Source organism: Chenopodium album, chromosome 9 (assembly GCF_948465745.1).
Source record: "Chenopodium album chromosome 9, dcCheAlbu1.1, whole genome shotgun sequence".
Classification (NCBI taxonomy): domain Eukaryota; kingdom Viridiplantae; phylum Streptophyta; class Magnoliopsida; order Caryophyllales; family Amaranthaceae; genus Chenopodium; species Chenopodium album.
In genome coordinates, this window is record NC_137842.1 from 48,475,962 (window position 1) to 48,494,048 (window position 18,087).

At 38.6% G+C, this 18,087-nt stretch overlaps 3 protein-coding genes across 3 annotated transcripts; 1 reads left to right on the forward strand and 2 right to left on the reverse strand.

The window, feature by feature from the left end:
• Nucleotides 1-207: 207 nt before the first annotated feature.
• Nucleotides 208-2,101, forward strand: LOC145559822 (uncharacterized). Its single transcript, XM_081621116.1, has 5 exons — nt 208-565; nt 745-921; nt 999-1,139; nt 1,224-1,767; nt 1,867-2,101. The coding sequence occupies exons 1-4, from the start codon at nt 545-547 to the stop codon at nt 1,425-1,427; spliced, it is 543 nt and encodes a 180-aa protein (XP_081477242.1). The 5' UTR covers nt 208-544; the 3' UTR covers nt 1,428-1,767; nt 1,867-2,101.
• Nucleotides 2,102-13,022: 10,921 nt separating this feature from the next.
• On the reverse strand, nt 13,023-14,743 carry LOC145559824 (uncharacterized). The gene is made up of 3 exons (XM_081621118.1): nt 13,661-14,743; nt 13,524-13,583; nt 13,023-13,442 (listed from the first exon to the last, which is right to left on the reverse strand). Exons 1-3 carry the CDS (start codon nt 14,741-14,743, stop codon nt 13,323-13,325), a joined length of 1,263 nt encoding a protein of 420 aa, XP_081477244.1. The 3' UTR covers nt 13,023-13,322.
• An 86-nt stretch (nt 14,744-14,829) lies between these two features.
• Nucleotides 14,830-17,099, reverse strand: LOC145559823 (protein FAR-RED IMPAIRED RESPONSE 1-like). The gene is made up of 3 exons (XM_081621117.1): nt 16,987-17,099; nt 15,303-16,631; nt 14,830-15,184 (listed from the first exon to the last, which is right to left on the reverse strand). Exons 2-3 carry the CDS (start codon nt 16,226-16,228, stop codon nt 14,830-14,832), a joined length of 1,281 nt encoding a protein of 426 aa, XP_081477243.1. The 5' UTR covers nt 16,229-16,631; nt 16,987-17,099.
• Between the last annotated feature and the right edge of the window lie 988 nt (nt 17,100-18,087).

Sequence of the window (18,087 nt, forward strand, 5' to 3'; positions counted from 1 at the left end):
TGATGTGATTATTTATGAAGATTACGAGCTATGAATTATTTAACAAAGACAGTGGTGTGTTTCATTGTAGGATAATGAATTGTCCGTGGGTGGCAGTGTGAAAAAAAATCAGGCTGTGCTGTCTGAACGTAGGAGAAGGTGTAATCGGGTAATGTTAGTTTTCGTGTTGTTTATTTTTGAATTTGTTGTAGTTCTTTTGGCTGAATCAAATTATTTTGGTTATTTTTCCAGCCCCCTAACCTTACATGTCGAATTGAGACCTTTGGTAGAATACTTCAGAGGTTTGATCATATGCGGTGTCGTTGGGTTAAAGAGATGGGGTTTAGTGGATTGTTGAGTATTCCTGGTGACTTGCAACTTCCTAGACAGATTTGTTATTGGTTGATGTCGCGCATTGATCCTGTCTCTAGGAAACTAATTGGATGTGATGGGAAAGACTTCTTTTTTTCGAAGAATCAGGTGTAATGGGTCCTTGGTATACCGAATGGTGGTCTCCCTATTCCTAGCTACAAAACTATGAATTTTGTTGAGAGGGCTAAGGTTGATGAAATACTATGCAAGTATGGTAAGTCGTTACAAAGCAAATCTTCGAGGGATTGTGATCGTGTCTATTACTCTAAGAGTATCGTTGTTGATTCTAAGATTATGGATTTGGTATAGGGTGTTTGGCTAGATGATCAGGAAGAATAATTTAAGACTCTTTTCCTGCTAGTAGCTCTTGATTTGGTGTTGTGTCCCACGCAGTCCCCTCGATTAGCAGTGGACCTGATTCCTGCCCTTACTTGTGCCATGAAATGTGCAAGCTATGACTGGTGTGGTCTTGTGATCGATTTTTTGATGGAATCGGTCTCCAGCTTTGCATGTCGCTTTTATGGTTCAGGTTATGCGGTTAGATGTGGTGGATGTTCTATATTTGTCGTGGTAGGTACTACTTGCATTACATGGTTGAGTTTGCTTATTATATATATCTCCTTACTTAACCATATTTTTATGTGTAGCTATTCTATTTGGATAGGTTGAACAGGAACCCTGTAGATTGGGGTGTGTCTCCTCGTATTAAGGTTTGGACTATGAAGCTAATCCGCAGTGCTTGTAGAGCTGATCGAACAACCCTGAACGGTGATTATGGGAAATTGGGGGTAAAGTGCTACATGTTTTTATGCTATCCGGTATTCTGAAGTTAGCTCCTGTATTTAGTTGTTATTGTTGGTACCATTTGGCAGATGTTAGATGTTGCGTATAGTGAGCATCACCCTAGGTGTGCCAGAGACATTGAAGCCCCTGGACCAATTGAACAGGGTGCTTGTCTGTCATCTGTTAGTGTACGAAAGAGAAGGCGAGCTACGACTGATAAAACTCCCTTTATGCGGAAGCGTGAGAAGGCAAAATCTGCGGTATTGGCAGAACTCATTCGATTATTTAATTGAATATTTTGTCTATCTGTAACTGAAAAGATTAATTGCCTATATGTGTGCATGCATGCAGGGTGAGGTTGGTGAAAGTCTCCTTTGCGTAGGTTCTTTTTTATGCCCTCGATTCAAATCAATCGTAGGGCGGATGCGCGATATTGATGCAGTAATTGATCGTTGTGAAATCATTGTGTTCTTTCCGAACTCTTTAAAAAGGGTTGTTTTCATCACATCATCCCAGAGTATGTCTTTGAGACCTTCAGCTGTGTTCATTTCACTGAGTTAGTGCGAGGCAATCATTTTGCAGTCACGGATGCATTCAATCCCTTTCGTCCCTTCCGCATTCCTCTTGAATGTGGTAATCATCGTGCTCTATTCCTTGTTTTGTTTGTATTTTATTGGCACATTCCAATACACTTTTATGAGGTGATGATAGGTATTTCGTTGTTTGTTGTAGCTCGGACAATTCCCCTCTCTGGTCAGATTGCTTCAATCCTACGTATGTGGATGCCATGGTGGGTCATATTGGACGATAAGGCAAATAAGTAGCAGCCCATTAAGACGTAAGTAACTTGTGAGGGTAATTTGATGAAATTCCTTAAGACTCCATTATTGCTTGTAGTTGGTTGTTGTATTTATTTTTTCAAAAAACGTGGGTTTTGATAATGTTAAAGTAATAAGGATTTGATGTTGTATTAATCTACTTCGTCAATAGGATGAGTGTATTCAAGTGGGCCTCCTATGTTGGCCTACTAAATTTATTCATACCTGTTAGAAGTTCTTAATATGCAGTATTTTGTTACTTCGTCAATAGGATGAGTGTATTCAAGTGTGGGCATAGTTCATTATGGGCCTACCCATATGGGCTACATAAACGAATTTAGTTTTTTCATTAACATTAGTACAAGACCTTTTTACATAATAAGGCCACACAGCTACTAGCCCAACATAACAAGGCCACATCTACTAGCCCAAGATAACAAGGCCACATCTACTAGCCCAACATAACAAGGCCACATCTACTAGCCCATAACTGTTACTACACAACTACAAGGCCATAACTACTAGCCCAGAATTATTACTACACAACTGCTAGCTCATATTTAAGCACACACTTTCCATGTTGTTGTATTTTGACTTTCACTAATTCTTTCGAAGCGGAAGGTTTTATTGAATGATATTATCACAAAACCACCTTGTACACCAATCCTTGATCTGCCACATATCCTATGAGTACTAACCTTTTGACAGATAACCCGAGCCATGTGTAGTGAAACACGGGTTTCTGCCAACACAATCACATCTGGCAGTTGCATCTCCAACAATAGGAGTAGACTTGGCAAGAAACTATCACGAGCCATATCCCTACAATTCCATACAACAAATGTTGCTTTAGCGTTAGATGGTCCCGCACTTGTCTCTGCTACGTTTAAATCCAAACACATTTTTCTACCATCCAACACATTCTTAGAAAGCCAAGTAGACTCCATCCCAATGAGTGTTAGTTGTGTACCACAGTCAGTCGTAAGCATCTTTAATGTGTTACTATAACTGTTTGTAACTAAAGAATGTTTACCTGGGTTCAAGCAACAACTTTCAATTTCATTTGGAAATTCAGAGGGAGGGTCTACCAATTCCTTGATACACCTTGGGATTAAGTGCTGCACACAAATGCCTTCCACACAGCCCTGCTCCTGAATAATTTTACGGATAACAGTCTTCATAGCGGCGGGTAAGAGAGCCAAATCAGAGAGGTCTGGCAAGTGTGCTGGGTACACTTTGTTGTTTGGCGTTATGATGACCAAGTCGTTTTGTGGATTATTTCCACTTGTAATCCAGCCGCGAACTTTGTTGGCATCAACAACCTTCAGATCCAGGGTTCCATCTGGGTTTATAAGAGGGCTTCTAATTGCAGCAATGAGGCCCTTACCGAGGTTAGCAGAACCTATGACCGGGTGAGATATATGTGATGTTGGCTGTAATTGGTCAGTCTTCAAGAAGATAATTTGATTTGGTCTCAATCTTTTATTGGACATCAGAGTGCTATAATTATTTAATACTGGCCTCATAAGTTTCCTATTATAGGGTGAAATAGTGGATGCGTGTATTTTAATTGGATATTCCTCATCTCCCATGGCTTTTTTTTTATGGAAGTTTTCAAGTGTTCTAGCTTAACTTGTATGGGTCGCAGGGTATCTTTTTATATGGGTATCTTATATATGAAAAAGGCGGGTAATATTTAACAATTTTACCGCCAAAAGTTTCAATGTCTGCCATCTTAAGTATTTATTATCTTAACTTAGAACCGTGGCCCACTTGGAGTAAGAGAAGACAAATAAAATATATCTGAGAATGAAAATATCAAGGCAGTAAAATATATTTGAGTTTGCAATTACAAGGCATTAAACGTTTTTTTTATCTTTTTAAAAATTATAACACTTAATAAGATTACCTGTAACTATTTCTTTGACAGAAAACCAACTAGCCACATAATAGACTTGTGTAAGATTACTAACACTAAGCAGTAGATGCGTCTGAAAACAGAAGAGAGTTAGATACACTTTTATGTTGTTGTTCAGATACGTGCAACACTTCATATGGTAACTAGTCGCGGTGGCTGGGGAAAAAGCTTATAACTTGGCTGCACACAACAACAGACAATTAATAACACTGCCAAATATCTCAATTATATACAATCAAACGTGTAATTTTTTTAAACTAAGATTTTGTTTAATAAGAACTCAGACATCAGAACTATTACCAGCGCCGTTAATGATAGGAGTGTTCCGTACAGAGTTGATTGCCTGTGTGTGAAATATGGCTCAACCCTTTTATCCCAAGCTAACAATACACCGCCCAGGTCACAGTCTGCTCTGAAGCACTCAACTCTGTAATTACCAGCCATTTTTTCCTTCACTCTGTTGACCCAATTTCCGGCCGTCCTAGCCTCGGTTATCAAAATGATCATAGGCTCAAAACTTTCGTGTATTCGCCTAAAATTTTCTTCAAACGAAGGTCTATGCACGCACCTAGCATTCCACACAGCTACGACAGCCCCTTTAGGAAATTTCTTCATGTTACAATATGTATCTGATATCTCCGAACTTACATTGACTTTGTAATATCGCGATTTTTCTACACCCGTTATGTGAGCGTCTACTACCAAGGTGAGAACCGATAAGTTGTTCTTGATCTCCATGACATGGACACCATGTTTATTTGCCCCTAAGAATATTTCCCGAGTTTGAACAGGGAATGTAAACACCGGTAACTCTTGTGGGTTTATCATAATTTTCATATCAAAGATAGGTACGAGTTCCCTAGGGATATATTCGGGTATTTCTGGGCATCGACGCGTACAGAACCATCTCATGAACACCACTGCACCCTTATGCATGTACGCCTCTGAATCGGATATGTTGGGCATGTAAGCTGGTCTTACATCGTTTGGCCCGACTCTCATAGCCTTGAATGGGAAAACATATCTTGGGCCGCCTTCATTGGAACTGCACAACGTAACGTGGAGTGTATTCACATCCATCCTGTTAGCATCATTAACGTCTATTCCGGACTCATGGTAATAATATTCAACCTCGTTGAATTTCAATTCAGCCACATAAGTTGGATAGACTGTTTTAAAGTATGTGGTTGGTTGATTGGGGTGAAAAGAAATACGGTTTGTGTTCGTGTTAAACAACTGAATGCCAGTAATTTGGCTGTGTATAGAAGATGGGTACTTACTCATGTCCACACTTGAAGAGGGGGAAAGAAAATGGTATAGCAGGAATATATAGGATTATGTAGTGGATTTAGCAGGAATATGTAGTGGATTGTAAACAAATATCGAGCAAATGTTTTAATCCAGCAAAAGTTAGGGCTGGTTTCACGTAAAGATAAAGTATGTGAAGTTAAATCAACAACTGTTGATTGCAGTGATGCTTTCAGTCCATAGACAGAATCAAATATTTGTCAACCATCATCAAGTACAATTTTTATTCAAGTAGCTAATATTTTACCAAAAATAACTAACTGGTGAGCAAATGGGTCATAGAACAGATGAAAAGTTAATATCACCGTCTCCAACCAATAACGAGTTCATATGATTTTGGATTGTAATTAATATTTCATAATATAGTATATTAATTCACTAATTACTCATTTGATAGGACTTTATATCATTTGATAGCACATTATATCAATTAAAGCACAATTGAATATGTAATTATGACTTTATTTTTTTTTTTTTGAAATTATCTGCACAGCTTATCAATAGATTATTGATTGACTTGTTAAGGAATTATATCATTTTAAAGTACAGTGTTCACAACGCACATGAATTAATTTGGAAATTAAAATACACAATGCATATTATTTAACAGTGTTAAACATATTACTTAACATCAACCATAATATAAAAGAGTTCAAGGAACTCTGCATACCGAGTTACCGACAATGGAATTAATTATACATAACACATTACTTAATAGTCTCATACACTAAAAACACAAATAAGATAAGTAGTTATAGGACAAACTGCATAGATTTAGTACAAGTCACTAGCCATTCATTGCCACACATCACAGTCCTCCATCCACCGCAGACTGATAACTCCTTCGCATACATCTAGCCTTTAAGCTTCCTCTATCTTAGAAGCCTCATCCTCTCCCTTAGCATTCCCTCCCTTTGGATCCTGACCAGCCTGCATATTAATAAGTTGAATATGAGTTTAATTGAACTTGGTAAATTAAATTATGATTTCATATAATTAAAATTCAAACATGAGAGAAAACTTGCCTTAATAGATGCCATGACACGGAGTGGACATGTAGGGGTTGTTGATAACATAATCTCCTTGTCAAACGAACGCTTTTCATCCCACATCACAATGGAGCCACCCATGAGACCTACACTCTCATCAATGGACCACTCTAAAGGATCTCCTAACTCAGTCATTAAATTTTTGAAGTTTTTTTTGGTCACTCGGACCTCAGTAACAATGACAACAACAGGGTTGTGGATAGACAATAGCCTAGCAAAGTTTTTTTCAAAAGAAGGCCTTGTGACACCACGAGCATTCCACACTACAAATGTGCTACCTAATTCAAAATTAACCTCTCCTTCAGTCACTTCAGGCATTAGTTGGACCTGAGCGTATCGATCATAAACACACTCAGCCCTGCCTGTTGCGACAGATAAGTCTAGTGTTGTGAAAAGGGTGAAGAGGTAAAAAATTGCAAGCCCATCAGTGTAACAACCTAGTTCAACTTTTAGTTTTTTATCACGAAGACAGTAAACAGGACCATTAAAATCAAGGACTGGCACAGGGTCAACAATTTCACTTAAGAAGTTTGGGATTATTTTTGAAACACCTTTGTACTCGAAGTTAAAACCATGTAATTTTAAAAACACTTCATCCAGGTTAACTCTACCTACTATGCCAAACAAATTTGGTAAATGGATAGGTTTTTTGATACCTGACGGGGAAACCATGACCATGGTGGCCAGTCTCTCTTCCCATGGACTTTCTGGCGATCGAACAATGTCACGTAAGACACCATCTGTCAAACGCAGAAGCAGCCCATTCTCCTTCTCCACATATTACTTGTACGAGTTAAAATCAATCTCAGTGGTGGTGTTCCAGTTAGGCTCCCAAAAAGTCATTTCGTCGGTGGTATTGGCAAGGTAGCAGCCAGAGGGGAAAGTTGGGTTGTTAGGATCGAAACAGGCCATGCTTAATTAAGCTGAGTTTGTTTGAATTTTTGTTTTTTTTTTGGTTTAATGGACAGCTTAAGGCTTTAGTTCAGGGGGACGAAATGTGAGTCTTGCTGTATTTCTTGTGGGGCTATTTATAAAGGGGATTTATTTATTCTTTTTTTTTTCGAATAGTGGGCTATGTCAAACAAACTTGGTAAATGTCAAAACCCGAACACGTATTGGGTCGGGTGGGTTTACATCTTCACTTAGATTTGTCAAAATTGAATTAGAATATGGGTTTACATCAATCTTCAACATCAGGTGGGATAGGTCTATTATGGGTCGGTATGTGATTGGGTGGGTTAAGTCCTCATTTAAATTTTATCGTATAACACGTATTGTTTAGGTTTTTGACCGGATTATGGTTGGAGCGGACCACTTGAATTTCGATATTGACTCCATTCTCATACCAAATCAGTTGACTGAATTGAAAGAGTTATTTAGGCTATTAAATCAATCTTCGTATTGAATCCTGCTCGAACGATGAACTCATGAGATAGAGTAGATTTAGGGATTATTCACATACAGTGAACACTACTTTTTAACAACTGACTACACTTAATTAGTCTCTTAGAACTAAACTGAATTCTAACGTATATGGGTTGGTTTATGATGTTGAACTAACAAACCAGGTCCTTTTCATATTTACTTAATATTAGTTCATTTCTCTGCCGCTGAAATCTATTTACTCCATTTCAGTACAGCTCGAATCAGTTCAGTTCAGTTCAGTTCAGCTCAGTAACTGGGAACAGGCCCTTACTTCTTCATATAGTTGACACGTGTAATACCATGACTCATATAGTTGACACGTGTTCAGGTTTATCAGCTTTTGAGCATCTCCCTTTATGAAAAACGATGCTTTAAATAAAACCGATAATATTTTGAAAATGCAGCAAAGTGTTAATTTTATTAATTTGATAATTTAGGGTACAATCTCTAATTTTCTCCTCTGATTCGATCTCCACTTTGACTTTTACGTAATTCACAAATTGACTTGATTCTTGAACGAGGGCCGCCGAGGCTTGATCTCGATCAAAGATTTGATGCATATAATATCCAATGTGGCATTTATATAAAATTTTCGTGCCTACACCCCTGAATCAAAAAATTGTAACAAAATGCCCTAGGATAGACTTCATGTTGGTCGGAGGCTTACGCGCTGGTGAGGTCAGTGAAATATTTGGCGAAAGTGGTGTTGGAAAGACCCAAATATGTCTGCAGCTCCTCTTAACATGTACGTTGCTTCCTGAAGACGGAGGTCCGTACGCGTTTTTGGTTATGGTATGGGAAGGCCTTATGCCCAATAGGATGTTCATTTCGTGAAAACATATATGTCTTGATATTGGAAGCAACTAGCAAGAGTATTGAGGAAGATAGCTTATGGCGGCTCAATGATTGAGAGAATATTATTTTTCACATTATTTACACCCTTTGTACATATATATACTCCTAGGAATCAATCCCTAGAATGATCTGACCTAGTGACTCAGCATATCAAGCTGTACTACATGACAAAGAGCATTACAGGACAAAATACAACTAATACACTACTACGACAGCAGCTCATACTATATAATTAGGCAATAATCTTCATTATTTCGAAACAATATAACGAAGGCACTGAATTATGGTACCGTGATTGGATGGTCGTTAAGAGCACAAATACTCTCCTGAATGGTCGGCGATGTGAATTTAACATCTCGAGTGTAGGGTTAGTGGATTAGTACATCGAGCCTTTCCTTCTAAACGCTTCCCAACCGTTCCATTAGTTGTTCCTGATATGTTGTAAATATTATTATAAACAGTTTTATCCTAGGTAGAATGAGTACATAATTGATTATATTAAGGATAATTCCTAATGCATCCATAAACTTGGCTTCAAGTGTTATGGGAACATACTGTATTGTAAACCAGTAACTTATAAATTAATCGCATTGGGTGAAGTAAAAACACGTGTCAATCAATTGGTGTGTTCGTAAGAAGATGTGCTTTTTATATGAAAAAGAAACAAGGCTGTCACATTCACCATTACCAGCCAAAAGTATTACAACCCTGTTCTGAATTTCCCTAAACTAAAAATATGTTCCCGAGAAAACCTCTAAAACAAAAAAGGGCTGAATTTCCTCCGGTGGTGGTGCACTCCCCACTATGTGGCTGCAAACCATCACGTTTTCCGGATTTACGCGTTTCAGGATCCGGTATGAATCCCAGACGCGCCTACTTTAGCTGTATCAACTGCCGCTTCTTTATGTGGGTAGCCCCCCAACACTTCGAAGTTGCAGATGCGGTGATCAACCCAACACCCCAACCACAGGAGACACCCAACAATGGAGGTCGTACCTTCGCCTGTTAGCGTTGGGTATTGTTCGCTGTTGTTGTTATTGCGGCTTCGTTTTTTATGATTAAAAATTATTAGAAATCTAAATTATTAGTCCTTAATCCTTGGACCTTTTTCAATTATTTTAATCGGTATTTTTTGAGATGTGGTGGATGTTAATTTAGCAATAAAGTAAAGTGTGTTTTAATTGTACTTAATTTAATCATTAGTTCTTTATTGTTGCACGTTTTTTTTTTAAATTAAAAAACTCGATTTGTGATTAGTGTTAAACTTTATTAAGCCACACCCCTCATCAGTTTATTAAAGATTGATTACTAATTGTGACAATGGGACCACGTATCTATAGCGACAAATAACGCAATTCAGAATGTTTTACTTGAGTGCTTAATTGATTAGGATAATATACTGAGTGTATTTTCTAAGGAGGAAATTAATAAAAAATTATTACAACAAACCTTTAGTACACCCAATTTGCCTCTATTGATTAAATTCGATTATTTATTTTGAATTTAATGTAAAGCGAGTAAACAATTACCGCATTGTAACAAATCTTAAATTTACTTTTTAGTTATCCAAATAGGGTTACTAATATTAAAGCTGTTACTAACAAATCTTAAATTCACTTTTTAGTTATCCAATGTAAAGCATTTTTGAACCGAAAGGGTCACTAATATTAAAACCGAGAGCGTTTTCAAACTCGTTTGTAGATACCCCTGGTTTTACCAGTACCAATCAGTTAATTGTTTCAAACCTGAAACCATTCTCAAGCCCAATCGCATGGGCACCGAATCAAAAAATTAGGTGAAAGGCAGTTGAACCGCCAACATTTCTAAACGGAACGTAACCCGAGTTATGCAATATATATTATTGGGGCCAATTGGGTACAAAACGCATATCCAAATACATTTAAAGTTGAACTCATTTCGTAATTCCCTATCACTTTAACTCACGTTTATGAAAATATTGTTGGTAAATAAATCACATATATGAAAATAATTAATTAGAAATAAGTCACATGTATGAAAATATAAATAATTAATTATGTTGAAATAATTAAAAAATACACGGCCTTGTAGTATTGTGCCTTGTCTTCAAAAGGGTGGTGCACATACGTAAATAATGTTTGTTACTTCTAAAAAATTAGCAAAAAAAAAAGGAATAAAAGGCCAATCAATAAAGGACACGTTACATATTTAATTGAGAATAGAAGCCCTCCCCCTTCTCCAATCCCAATTGAGAATATATATACAGTCAGTAACAACAAAGTTATTATTACAAAAACCCCCCATTCACAAAATCATTACAATGGCTTCCTCAAAGTATAGTAGTGTGCTTCCCCGTAAGCATAGCAATAGAAACTCCACTGACCACCACAATGAGCGTCTAAAACCAAACCGTAGTAAGAAAACCAAAAATAACGTCGTAGTAAACTCAATTTCCAAAATCAAATACTACCGTGCTGAGATTCCAGTTGAAAAAATTGCTAGGAGATTATCTAAAAAAATGGGTATGTACGTACCTCCTCCAAGGGCTGCACATGAAAGTGCGGTTGTGGAGTTGCCAACAACCAGACCCTTGAACCCCCCCCCCCCCCCCCCGGTTGCACCTAACAGATGTTTTCCCAGACGAGAATGGTGGGTCACAACAACACACTCGTCATGCTGAGTTTGCATGGGGAGACATAACTCTTCAGCAAGTTTTTAGTGCTGCCCTAGCAGCATGGGGAAATCTATCATTGCAACAATTGTTGTTATCTGGGTCTATTAAACTTGGTAGCATTACTCTGCAGCAGTTACTCCAAATGCAAAACCCGATAGTTGATACCGAGGTGTTGTATCTGGACACTCCGACGACGAAGATGAGGACTCTGAGATCCAAGTCGCTCTTGACTTGGAGGGCATAAAGCCAGGTCACATGTCTACTGAGTTAGTTTTCACTATAATAGTGAAAAGTGACTCGGTTGGAGACATTGGGGTTAAGTACAACATAAGGGAGAGTCAGACTTTTGAAGCCATGTACGAAGATTACGCTGTTAGGGTTGACTACAAGAACAAGGCGGATCTTACAATTAAGAAGCATAATGTTCCAATCCTCCTTGTTGCACACCAAATACAGCTGGTGTTGTTGATAATGATGTACTCATAGTGTATGGGAAGGTCTGAATTTGGTTATACCTCTATTTTAATTGCAGTCTTGGTTATGTTATCTGGAATGTCATATAAAATCACCTTGTCTTAACTTGTAATTGTTCTCAAATTCCATTACTCATACTCCTCAATGTTTACAGGCCCCTGAAGACAACATGAATGTGAGGCGGAAGCTTTTCTGGGTGAGGGATGTCATGACTACTCCGCGGAAGAAGATGGTGTCCGCAAAGCTAGTAACTCCTCTTCGCAGGTTGTACATCATGTGGGGGGCAACAATCAATGAAGACAGGGCTAAAATGGTGGTCATGTACGAGAACGAGGTCCTTACAAGCATTCAGACGGTGGGACAAGCGAAGATCAAGAACAAATACGAGGTGTTTGCCCTTCCTATGTCGGTAGTTAACGAAGACTTCTAAGTAACATAGCCAACCCCTTTTGTGTTAGTGGTTCCCTTTTGATGTTGTGTCATTGCCGATTTTACACATGCCACTACACAGTAGACATGTTTTGTGCAACAGCTGCCTTGCGTTTATTTCGTAAATTAAGTCACACCTTATTTTGGTGAATGATTAGGCATATATGTAGTAAAGTATGATTATGATTAGGCATAAATGTAGTAAAGTAAGACTATGTCTATCCTTTTGTGTGGTACTTGGGGTCAAAGCATGGACTATGTAATTACGACTAGTAATGGTAATCACAACGTTTATTAAGTTTATTAAAGCCATGTGAATTTACTTTGTGATTGGATGTTACCTATAATCCATATTAGAATCAGGTAATAATCAGTTTTACACTTGAATGTTACCTATACGTGCAATAACTCTGGCTTGTGGCCCATTTCTTTAGACTCTCTGATATGGCCCAATGTTCAATAATAAATGGCCCACATATGTTTAAACTCTTTGATAGGGTCCTTATGTTACATAATATGGTCATATAGTGTTGCTAATTATTTAATATACTTATATTTAAAAAATAAGTAATTTTAAATGTTTCTTAATTACCATGACTAGTGTACCTAAGCAAGAGGCCTGATAGTACTTAATTACCATGACTAGTGTACCTAAGCAAGAGGCCTGATAGTACCTAAGCAAGGGCCATTTCCTGTTTAATTATATGGGCCAATGTTCAATGACAAATGATCAGGGCCTTATGTTCAAATATATATTATGGACCTTTTGTCCAGATAAATGATACACAATCAATTTAGTAAGTCATTTTTCTTTTTCCAGTGTTAGTTTTTCCAAACATGTTAATCACGCTTAATCTCCAGTCATACACTATGCAATGTCGAGTAAACCAGAAATCCATACGCTAAGGATCTGGACCAAATTCATTCAATATCAAATGGGCCATATGATATAGGCCTTGTGTTACCATATATAATATGTGGACCTTGAATATTAAATACGCACACCAGTTTTTTTAATCAGTCTCATTAAACCATGGACCATTAACAAAACATGTTACAATCTCAACGGAACGTAACTAAATACCATAATTAGTTAGACCATTGATCAAAAGCTGTGCAGTCTAAACAAAAGTTCAAAATAAAAACAACCCATGATTGAAAGACACAGTTCAGCTAGAAGTCCATCAAGGTCCAACGGTAAGATAAAACTTAACTGTTTGCAACAATAAGGACCAACTATTAAGTGCACAGGGATTTAACTAGAACTCCATTGATTTGCTCGTTGACCCATTTTCAATCCTGACATCAATTTGCTGCAACTCTAATTCAAAGGGATCGTTCTTGTCAGCAGTATTAGACCGTAAGCATCTTCTCTTAGACTGCACAAGAAGAGCAATGATCTAAGTGAATAAATATTCACAAATTTTCATCCAAACGACAGAGGCTGTTACGTAACTTACCATGGATGAACCATTGAACGTGGAGGGGTAGAAAGTGTCCAATATGTACTGAGTGGCAGGCTGTAGTGAAACCATTTCATTAAAAATACATTAGATGAAAGTACAAGTACAAGCAGAAAATTGCAGTTTAGACTTACATCCTTGCGTTTCTGGCTAGGTGCATCCTTCTTATACCCTTTCTCTGCCAGTGTTTTGTGGCGTCCACCCTTTGGCCTTCCCCTGCGCCTTTTTGGTTTAATTGGATCTAATATGGTACCTGTCACATGACCAGAATTGTTAACTTGAACAGTATACCCCTGAGGTGCTGCCTTTGGTGGGCGTCCCCTGCGCTTCGGGGTGGTAGTTTTACTAGAATCATGGACTGGCTGAGGGGTACGGTTGGGAAAGGATTGAATGGCAGCAGACTTTGGAGGTCTTCCCCTGCGCTTCTTAACTTGACAGGGTTGCTCAACCAACGCAACTGGGGTATTATTCTTGTCAGTAGCAAAGATAACGCCTCCATCTAAATCTCCAACCTGGTTTACATCATCATTGGTTGACAGATCAACTGCTGGTTGTTCATTAACATCATCCAACAAGTACTCATCAACCTCCTCGACAGCTTGATCATCGTAATCAATAGCTTCATCATTAGCTAAATTATGAACAGAAGATATAGTCATAGCGGACTTAGGTTGTGAAAGACCAAGCCCACTAGGGAAAGAAGCAACTTCTGGAAGAGGATTCAATTCATCTTTCTTCTGTTTAAGCTTCTGGACCTGGCCCTTCAATTTTGCAATACCCTGTAGAACAAGCTCAACATCTGCATCATCCACAGTCGAAGCCGTTTCTGAAAGTGCCTCAAAAGCATTCAGCATCTTGTTACTCCTCTGAACTGTCACAGATAGTGAGGGGTCATGATAGGGTACTTTAACCCTGGTGTGCCTACGAACAACGTCCTTGCGCCATCGAGTTAGGATATATTTCTCAGGGATCTCAAAAACCAAATTCTGATCGAGAATGCGCATACTGTGCTTACACATTATGCCAAAAGTCTCAAACTTACGACAGTCGCACTCTACTTCCTTTGTGCTAGTGTCAAAAGTAACGCGATAAAACCTCCTCCTATCAGTTAGAACCTCATGACTCTGCCCCGCTGGAACAATCCACACCCGATCCTCAAGAAGATACTGAACAACATTATCTGATAACCTCCGTTCATCTCGGCAATAACAATACATCAACCTAGATAATTCAGTCTGCACCTCTTGGAATTTTGTGTCGGTGTACAGCCTTTGGAACACCTTCTCTAGCTTAAACCCACTGATCAACCTTCTAAGTATTTGGAGCAGTTATCATCAGCAGCCACCTCGTCGTTCACACGCTTCGTCATAGCTCGGGTGTATTGCCGGGGAAATTCAAACAGCTTGGTTTTCCGATTTACAAAGCCATCGAAAAAGCTATTTATACTCTCCACTCTCTGCGTCGTTTTCATGCCCGCCCAAAAAAACTCTTTCATGAAAGCAGGCACCCACATGTGCCTTTCTTCAAACAGACCACAAAGCCATTCATTACTTTCAAGGTTGTAATGGTTCACTGTAGCTGTCCAACTCCTTTCAAACTCCTCAGTAGTAAAACTTTCATAGACCACAGATTTAAGCTTGTTCTTAAACTCATTATACCTGTCAGAATTTCAAGAATGATGGCAGTCAGGGAAAATAAACATTACATCAAAAATAACAAGAAAAGGATCAACACTCAGAGAAAGCTGGCATGGTAACTTCTGAGGTTTGGACTTACAAAGGTAGTTTACCCAGCTTATCTGGAAATTTGGACAGTATATGCCATATACACCACCTATGCCTCGTATTAGGCATCAGTTCAGCCAATGGTTTGCGCATCGCAGCAGCTTGATCAGTTAGAAAACCAACTGGTGCTTTGCCTCCCATGCAGGTCAGCCATTGACGGAAGACCCAATGGAATGTTTCTGAATCCTTGTGAGAAACAAGTGCACAACCAAGCAAAAGAGATTGACCATGGTGGTTGACCCCAACAAAATTAAGAAAGGGCAACTCATACTCGTTAGTGAGGTAGGTTGCATCAAAACAAACTACATCACCAAAGCATTCATAAGCAGCCCGACTACGGGAATCAACCCATAAAACATCTTTCAACCTGCCATCAGAATCAACCCTGTTCACATGGAAAAAATTCTGGTTATCAGCCATCATATACTCAAAATAAGCCATCATAGCAGCCGAGTCTCCACCTTCCATCTTTGATTTCCGCTCCTTATAAACTTCATGCTGCAGATCCTTCACAATCATGGTCAAGTTCTCTTCCATTTCAGTCCCAAGACAACCATGAATTTTACGAACGGAAACACCCTCCTTAAGATAATTCATTAACTTCTTCCTAACATTTGATGAGTAATTCTTCATTATGTACTCCTTAACCAGTTTTGCTTTACCAGGGCTGGTTAGGTGTTTATGTTCTAACTCTGCAGTCTTAATCACCCAAACACCTTCGCCATTCACACTTGCATAAATCCTTGCCTCACACTCACACTTCTTTGATTTTCGCTTACAACGACTTAACTCATCCTCTCCAATTACACCTCCAACAACCCCACCAGTACCACAAACCTGCATTTCTTTCGCTCTCTTCTTGGCCTCCCTCACTGCCCTCATATCAGGTCTACCCCAGCACTCACAACGCCAAGTCATTGCCCTACGTTCCTTTTCCCTGGTGTATGACCCCTGCACCCTGGTCACCCCAAAACCAGTCTATTGAGCGTATTCCTTGTAATAGGCTTCAACGTCCAGCCAGGTCTTAAAAGCCATTCCTTCCACTGGGGGTTCCACATAAGACACAACAGTAACCTTGTTACTAGAAACAACGGTATGCACAGTTTCTACTGTCCTAACTGGTGTCCTGTATACCCGACTTCCTTCTACCAAACCCCCACCATCAGCTCCCGGGGAAACAGAAGGAACCACCTCGACACACATTCCATTAGGAGAGCACTCAACATCTAAATCAGTGCTACAACTCATTTCAACAACTTAAACTTATTCAAGCTAGCAGATCAAAAATGCCAATACCCACAATATATTGACACCCCAGAATCTGTGAATAGATCAAGTAGCAACATACATAAATCACTGATTAATTCTTCACTCACGACAATTCTAAACAAGTTTACCAGAATCACTCAAATTACAATGGAATAAATATGTATTTAATCGTAAATTCTAATAAAAAAAAATCAACTCAAATAAGCTAATCAAGTTCAAAAAAGCACTCATACACAAGTACGCTACTATCAACCCCAACTGAATAGTAACAATTAAGAAATTACTGTCATTAACGCACAAAACCCTAAACAACCAACGAATTAAAATTAAAACAAGCAACTAAGATGACAGCGAGAAGCAGGGAAGTAATGGTAGCATAAAAAAATGAAAAAGAGTAACTATCATACCTAATTTACCGCGGATTAAAAGAACAAAAATACCAATCACTCGCCGGATTCCGCCATTCACCAACTTCATCTAAGAAGACACATGAAGAGCTATGAAAAAACCAACCCAGAAGACGGGGCACAGTAAGATTTAGAAAGGGGAAAGTAAAAAGTAGATTCTAACCATGGTTAAGGAAAGAATAACGGTAACAAACGTCCGTGAAATTTACACCTTGGGACCACATTGCGCACTGTCAAAGAGCTTTACACTTTATTGCACATGTGTCATCAAACAGTGGGCCACCTTTTATGAGATAAATGTTTTTGGTTAATCCCAGAGATAAATGGGGACCTGCTCCATATTTGTGTGTGCAAAAATTGTGATAATTAATAATTTTGCACAAAAATTCCGTCATTTTTATTATTGATGGAGGGTATCCGACTTTCTCCCCCAAAGAAGAAAATGAAAAAATATCAATTGGACTTACAACAAACTTAAAATAAAGTCTGAATAAAATCTGAAAAAGAAAAAATCGAAATTAATATATGAAATTAATAAGAAGGGATAAAATCGTAAAGCCATTGTTCAGGTTCGAATTAGCCAAAAAACGCGGTTTTTGAAAAGCTTGCTGATAAGACACGTCAGCACCACGTGGCGCCACGCGTTTTGCGTTGGAGCCAGGCGCTGCTACAAGCAATTGGCGCTAGACTCTGGCGCCAAACGACAGAACCGTCGTTTTGCGCTGGAGAGCGCTGACTCCAAATCCTTTCCGGATTGAAACTGTGCCAATGTTCTGTATAAATAGCCCCCTGGTCTGCCGGTTTTCTTCATAATTTCAGCAGATTAAACATAGTCTTAGCTTTTGAAAAAATAATCATGTCTTTAATTACTAAGAGTTTTACCAACTTCACTCATGAATGGTGTCGGTCTTTAACTGCCAAAGAGAGAAAAGAATTAGACTTTTTTCATATGGGAGGTATCTATGGTGTTAAGGGGGTATATCTTGATAGACTTCATTCATACCACCTTAGAATATTGGGATATGGATATTCATTGTTTTAGACTAGGGTGTGATGAAATTAGCCCTTTACCGGAAGAATTCAGTGCTATCTTAGGCTTCC

What these genes read in the sequence shown, in the direction of transcription:
- LOC145559822 (XM_081621116.1), top strand. Translation starts at nt 545, where the DNA reads ATGAAATACTATGCAAGTATG. An exon ending in TGAAATACTATGCAAGTATG is followed by an intron (nt 566 to 744) that starts GTAAGTCGTTAC and finishes TGTCCCACGCAG; the next exon opens with TCCCCTCGATTAGCAGTGGA. An exon ending in GTGATTATGGGAAATTGGGG is followed by an intron (nt 1,140 to 1,223) that starts GTAAAGTGCTAC and finishes ACCATTTGGCAG; the next exon opens with ATGTTAGATGTTGCGTATAG.
- LOC145559824 (XM_081621118.1), bottom strand. Translation starts at nt 14,743, where the DNA reads ATGTATTGTTATTGCCGAGATGAACGGAGGTTATCAGATAATGTTGTT. An exon ending in CTAGCCAGAAACGCAAGGAT is followed by an intron (nt 13,584 to 13,660) that starts GTAAGTCTAAAC and finishes GTTTCACTACAG; the next exon opens with CCTGCCACTCAGTACATATT. An exon ending in CGTTCAATGGTTCATCCATG is followed by an intron (nt 13,443 to 13,523) that starts GTAAGTTACGTA and finishes CTTCTTGTGCAG; the next exon opens with TCTAAGAGAAGATGCTTACG.
- LOC145559823 (XM_081621117.1), bottom strand. Translation starts at nt 16,228, where the DNA reads ATGACTTGGCGTTGTGAGTGCTGGGGTAGACCTGATATGAGGGCAGTG. An exon ending in AAGCTGGGTAAACTACCTTT is followed by an intron (nt 15,185 to 15,302) that starts GTAAGTCCAAAC and finishes AAATTCTGACAG; the next exon opens with GTATAATGAGTTTAAGAACA.